At 47.3% G+C, this 6,000-nt stretch overlaps 1 protein-coding gene across 2 annotated transcripts; it reads right to left on the bottom strand.

Moving 5' to 3' along the window:
* Positions 1-391: 391 nt before the first annotated feature.
* LOC6590342 (transitional endoplasmic reticulum ATPase TER94) lies at positions 392-4,146 on the bottom strand. Of its 2 annotated transcripts, none has more exons than XM_002016263.2 (5): positions 4,064-4,146; positions 3,018-3,120; positions 858-2,894; positions 633-787; positions 392-554 (listed from the first exon to the last, which is right to left on the bottom strand). In XM_002016263.2, the coding sequence occupies exons 1-5, from the start codon at positions 4,078-4,080 to the stop codon at positions 461-463; spliced, it is 2,406 nt and encodes an 801-aa protein (XP_002016299.2). In that variant the 5' UTR covers positions 4,081-4,146; the 3' UTR covers positions 392-460. The 2 variants fall into 2 exon arrangements, with proteins under 2 accessions (XP_002016299.2, XP_026842462.1); XM_026986661.1 differs by lacking the exon at positions 4,064-4,146 and adding an exon at positions 3,198-3,395.
* Positions 4,147-6,000: the final 1,854 nt, after the last annotated feature.

The raw sequence follows: 6,000 nt of genomic DNA, 5'->3' as shown, positions 1-6,000 counted from the left end.
AAAAACTTTTTAAAAACACAATCCGCTACCGCAGTTGTTTAATTTGTATGTGTATCCTTTATAATTATGTTTATAGAAACTCATTTATCGGAGCCACTCGCTGACACTCTCCACCGACAATGCACGAATGGTAAGAGGTGGTGCGATTTGTTTCGCCAATTACAATAGATTCGGATTCGGTTGGTCCAGGTGCACCAGCCTAGTCCCAAGTTTCAATGTGAATGGTATTTAGTATTACAATCCATGGCTAAAAGCGATGATGGTATCGGTCATGTTTTGGAACTGCTATTGGATTTTGTATGTAGACTGAATGTATCTCTGAATTCCATGACGTTGTTTTTTTTTGCCGCGAATGTAATTTGCTTGCTTTATCGGGGTTTTACGGGGAAAAATTCATTTAAAAAATTGGGTTTTCTTTTTGTGTTTTTTGTTGTTGTTTAGCAGTGTAAAAACTAGAAATCTAACTGTAAAGATCATCATCGCCATTGTCGCCTGGCGAATTTACTGGCATATTGGTGCCGGACCCTGAGGTGTTGCCGGTTTGACCGGGGAATCTGCCACAGAGAGAGGGAGGGTTTTCGAGTTGGAAATCGTTTCGGAAGGCAATGCGGTATGTCAGTGTTGGCACTCACCTGAAGTTCTGTCCGAATCCACGGGACTGCTGCAAGGTCTGAGCAAACATCTCGTATTTCCTGATGTCGTTGTCCGACACAGAGCGGCGAGCATACTTCATGGCCTCCTCAAAGTGGGCGCTGGTGATCTCCGGCACTGGATCCTCCTCATCCATCTGTGGAGCAACAATATACCGATATAGAACAGAATAGGGATGGATATTTATGGAGATGCTGGTCACTTACATCCATTGCCGCGTTCTGGTTCTCGGCGCGGTCCTTCTCGCGCCGAATCTCAGCCTCGATGGCCTGTCGAATGGCCAGCTTACAGGCCCGCTGGCAGATCTCGGTCAAATCGGCACCCGAGAAGCCCTGTGTCACCTTGGCAATGTAGGTGAGGTCGACCTCCTTGGCCAGCGGCGACTTGCGCAAGTTGGCCTTCAGAATGGCCTCGCGCGACTTGTCATCGGGCAATGGAATATAGATGAGCTGATCGAGACGACCGGGACGCAGAATGGCCGGATCAATGATGTCGGGTCGATTGGTGGCTCCAATTATAAAGACGTTCTTCTTGGCTCCCATGCCGTCCATTTCGGTGAGGATCTGATTAATCACACGATCGGCAGCGCCGCCAGCATCGCCCACATTACCGCCACGGGCCTTGGCAATCGAATCGAGCTCGTCGAAGAAGAGCACACAAGGGGCAGCCGAGCGGGCCTTGTCGAAGATGTCGCGCACGTTGGCCTCAGACTCGCCGAACCACATGGTCAGCAGCTCGGGCCCCTTGACGGAGATGAAGTTTGCCTGGCACTCGTTGGCAATGGCCTTGGCCAGCAAAGTCTTACCGCAACCGGGCGGGCCGTAGAAGAGAACGCCGCGGCTTGGCTGCATGCCAAACTTGAGGAACTTGTCGGGATGCTCGACTGGGTACTGGACCAGCTCCTGCAGCTCCTTCTTGACGCTCTCGAGGCCACCGATGTCGGTCCAGGTGGTGTTGGGCACCTCCACCACGGTCTCGCGCAGAGCCGATGGACTGGACTTGGTCATGGCGTAGCGGAAGTTCTCCATAGTCACAGCCAGAGATGCCAGCACTTCGGCATCAATCTTGTCATCCTCCAGATCAATGAGATCCATCTTCTCGCGGATTTGCTGAAGAGCAGCCTCCGAGCACAGCGAAGCCAGATCGGCACCCACATGACCATGGGTCTCTGCCGCAATCTGCTCCAAATCGACATCCTCGTGCAGTTTCATGTTCTTGGTGTGGATACGCAGCACCTCCAGACGGCCGGTCGCGTCGGGAATACCAATGTCAATCTCACGATCGAAGCGTCCGAACCGACGCAGAGCGGGGTCAATGGAATTGGGCCTGTTGGTGGCGGCCATCACGATCAGGTGAGAGCTCTTCTTCATGCCGTCCATCAGGGTGAGCAACTGGGAGACGATGCGACGCTCCACCTCACCGTGGGTCTTGTCACGCTTCGGGGCAATGGCGTCGATCTCGTCAATGAAGATGATAGCCGGAGAGTTCTTCTCGGCCTCCTCGAATGCCTTGCGCAGATTCGACTCGGACTCACCGGCCAGCTTGGACATAATCTCCGGCCCGTTGATCAGGAAGAAGAAAGCACCCGTCTCGTTGGCCACGGCGCGGGCAATCAGAGTCTTGCCGGTACCGGGTGGGCCGTACATGAGGATGCCACGCGGCGGCTTCACACCGATAGCCTTGAAGAGCGACGGATGGCGCAGAGGCAGCTCCACCATCTCCTTAATCTGGGCCAGCTGCTTGCGGCAACCGCCAATGTCATCGTAGCCCACCGCATTGAGGGACTCCTCCTCCTCCTCACGCTTGATCGGGTCGCCATCGCAGAAGATGACCGTCTCGGGCGCCACAATGCAGTACGGCTCGGGATCGGTCAGCACCACCTTGAACTCAATGGGACGCATAGCAGCGCGAACAATGAAGTTATCCCCCATGTGGATGGGCCGATAGGCCTCCAAGAAGTACGGCTTCAGATAGATCTCGAAGAGATTGCCCGTGACGCCTTCGGTGGTGTCGTCAATGGGCAAGATGCGGACTCGTTTCCCGTACTTTACATCCGGGCACGACTGCACCGAGACCACGTCCGACAGATGCACACACAGATTGTTTCGCACCACGCGATTCATGCGGATCTTCTCGTCGGGACAGGTGTCGTCAGAGAGCACAATGCACACGGTCTCCTTGCGACGCTTACCCTTCAGGATCACGGTGTCGCCGCGGAAAAGCTGCAGCTCGTCCATTTTCGCCTGTCAATGAAAGGGGTGGCGGGGAAAGGGGAGAGAGCCAGAGCATTGTAGTACAAAGGTCAAATGTTGAGGTTTCAGTTGATGAGACGTTGATGACGTGGCCCAGGGATGACGACGACTTACCTGCGAAAGCGACACAACGGAGTTGTCGTCATTCTGAGCCTCCTCAACGATCAGGCGATTGGGCCGATCCTTTCGCTTCAAAATCGCCGTTGCGAGATCATCGCTGTGAGGGGAAAGAGTAAGGGAAACAAGAAATTTAGCAAACACGGTTTTCTCGAGCGTGGTAATTCTCTGTCGCACATTTTAGAATGAGAGGTTTTCGGATTTGATATTGTGTTGCCCCCACTGCCCCCAGCCTCAGTCCACGGCGATTGTGACGATGACGGAGCATCTTTCCTAGTTGCATCCTCATCGGGATCCATGGAATTATTTGCGTTGTTGCTACCCTCGTTCTTGCTATATTTTCCAGCGCCAAAGAGCGGACGAGGATCATTATTCCCTCCCGACATGAGCGCGCTTTTATTCGATCCCTAGGCTGATCTTTTAGTAGTAAACTCCGACGAATGATAAGAATGATTATGATTTCCTGGCATACTAGGATATCATTTTATTCCCTATAATACTTTGTTGAGCAAATCAGAAATTCGATAGGGTCAGATCCATTTTTTATTCGAGAACAGTCTTTTCCGTCTCCCCTCCCTCCCCACACGCATAAAAGCACGCTGACGCACCATCATCCATATGGACTCTGCAGCATTTGCAGAGTCCGGAATAACAAGGAAAACAAAGAAACCAAAGGGCGGCCAGCCATACCCATGCCACCGACAACAACAATCGCAGCAGACAGCAAATGGCGATTTTCTTAGCATTGGCCTAGTTTCGCAACAGAGTACAAGACTAAATACATATGTAAGTAAGTACATAAGTTTGTTTTAGCCATGATATGTCTGTTTCTTTGAAAGAAAACCCCTCACGGCTCGTGGGAGAAGTCTCCAATTGCATTTTGCAACTTTCCTTCGCATATGTACATATGTGGCCTTTGCGTACTTTTTTCCGTCAGGCCAATGACTGCGCGAAATTGAAGCGCTGTCTCAGCGAATGGCCAGCCAGCGCTCTTTTGTCGGCATTCATTTTGAGCGTTGCAAATTTGCAGTTTATACACTTACCCCTTGGAGTCTGCCATGTTAAACTGTTTGTGGATTAACTGTGCAACTTAAATTTATAAAATTCGGGACTTCAACCTATTTAATTGCGCTTCAAATGACCAAAACTTTCTTAAAAAACCACCAAATTTTCGTGCAAGTGAGTTGCCTGCAGTGTGACCAGATGATGTATCGTTAAAATATACCGTCCGACCCTCAGAAATATACCAAAATATACCGTCTCACCTAAAAAATATTCCGTAAATATATCGTCGGCTTAATTTGGACCTAAAAAATACCGAAAACTTTCTTAAAAACCACCAAATTTTCGTGCAATTGAGTTGTCTGCAGTGTGACCAGAAAATATATCGTTAAAATATACCGTCCGACCCCCAGAAATATACCAAAATATACAGTCTCACTTAAAAAATATACCATAAATATGTCGTCTGCTCAATTTTTACCTAAAAAATACCGAAAACTTTCTTAAAACCACCAAATTTTCGTGCAAATGTCTTGCGAGACCTGCCATTGTCGTGTCGGCGTTGGCCGTTATGATACCAGGCTGGCAGCCGACGAAAAAGTGCTGATTATAGACTATTCTGACGACCATTGACCATCAACACTAACCATACAGTATATAGATGTGCCAGTTCATACAACGAAAGTGTCACACACCGGCTTGCGCTATCCGTACCCCAGAGTGACGTCATCATGAGAGAGAGAGCGCAGAGAGAACATCTTTGCATGTGTTAGTACACACGCAATATGTTTCGACAAAAATATGTGATTGTATGTTTTTTCAGATTTTTTGAACTCTCTCAGGTCTGATCTGTTTTGCCACCAGCATGTTTTAGTGTATGGGTGCCCATGCATTCTCACGTACTTTGCGTGTGTGTGTTTACTATTGCTGGCCGCTAGAACTGAAATTTGAGTTTGGTTCTTGTTTCGGGTCTTTTGATGGACTGACCTACCGCCACAAAATAAATGAAGAATGGGCAGGGGGTGGGGGTATGGTACACTAGGGCGCGGGAAACAAAATAAAAGCTGTTATTTGTTTGATTTATACCACAAAATATAAAATATTACAATAATATAATTACACATTTATTTCCTTATTTTAAACAGGTTGATTATAAATTATACAAATTATGCAAACGCCGTCGGTTCTCGACGTTTTTGTTTATTATAACTAAAACAATGATGTATCTAAATATACAATATAAGAAAATATATATATATACTTAAATAAATATGCATAAATATAAATGGAATTGGTTTTACATATATTTCAAATCAATTGTCAATCGCGCGCTTTCCGACGGGAATCTGCAAAGTACAAATTTAGTTTTCCAATTCCCTTTTTGCCTGTACTTCGTCTCTACCGCGACCCCGCTGCCCATCGGTTTCGTCTGTTCGGCAATTCTGGACTCTCGAGCCTCAGCACCGTCGAAGCGGTGGTCGCGGATCGCCGATGTCTTTGGAGCGGCACAGTGGGAAAATTCGATTGGAAAATTCTCTATTAGAATTTATCTAAAGCACTCATACAATTTTTTTACTATTTCGGCTGAGTCCCACTGTGCCGCGCCAAAGACATCAGCGACCACGCTGCCCTACGGTTTCAGCACGCAGACGATTCATATTTTGTTTTTGTATTCTTTCTCTCGAGACACACCGACTCGACGCTGACCGGGCAGCAGTAATTTTGAAAACCCTCATGCAATATACGAATGTAATAAACTTTAATATTTATGTGCATATGTATGTACATAAGATATTTTATAATTGAATTATTATAAAATTATAAAATTTATGGGTATTGTCCATGAGAGTATTCAAGGTGCGACCGGTATCTAAATTTGTACTTTGCAGATTCCCGTCGGAAAGCGCGCGATTGACAATTGATTTGAAATATATGTAAAACCAATTCCATTTATATTTATGCATATTTATTTAAGTAT

Source organism: Drosophila persimilis, unplaced genomic scaffold (genome assembly GCF_003286085.1).
Source record: "Drosophila persimilis strain 14011-0111.01,24,50 unplaced genomic scaffold, DperRS2 tig00000002-arrow-pilon, whole genome shotgun sequence".
Lineage (NCBI taxonomy): Eukaryota > Metazoa > Arthropoda > Insecta > Diptera > Drosophilidae > Drosophila > Drosophila persimilis.
Note: the sequence above shows the minus strand (reverse complement) of the source record. Positions and strands in the feature narration are given on the sequence as shown.

Coding starts and splice junctions, on each gene's coding strand:
- LOC6590342 (XM_026986661.1), bottom strand. CDS start 3,319: ATGGATCCCGATGAGGATGCAACTAGGAAAGATGCTCCGTCATCGTCA. Junction 2,895..3,017: donor CCGTTGTGTCGCTTTCGCAG/GTAAGTCGTCGT, acceptor TTTCATTGACAG/GCGAAAATGGACGAGCTGCA. Junction 555..632: donor GGATTCGGACAGAACTTCAG/GTGAGTGCCAAC, acceptor TCTCTGTGGCAG/ATTCCCCGGTCAAACCGGCA.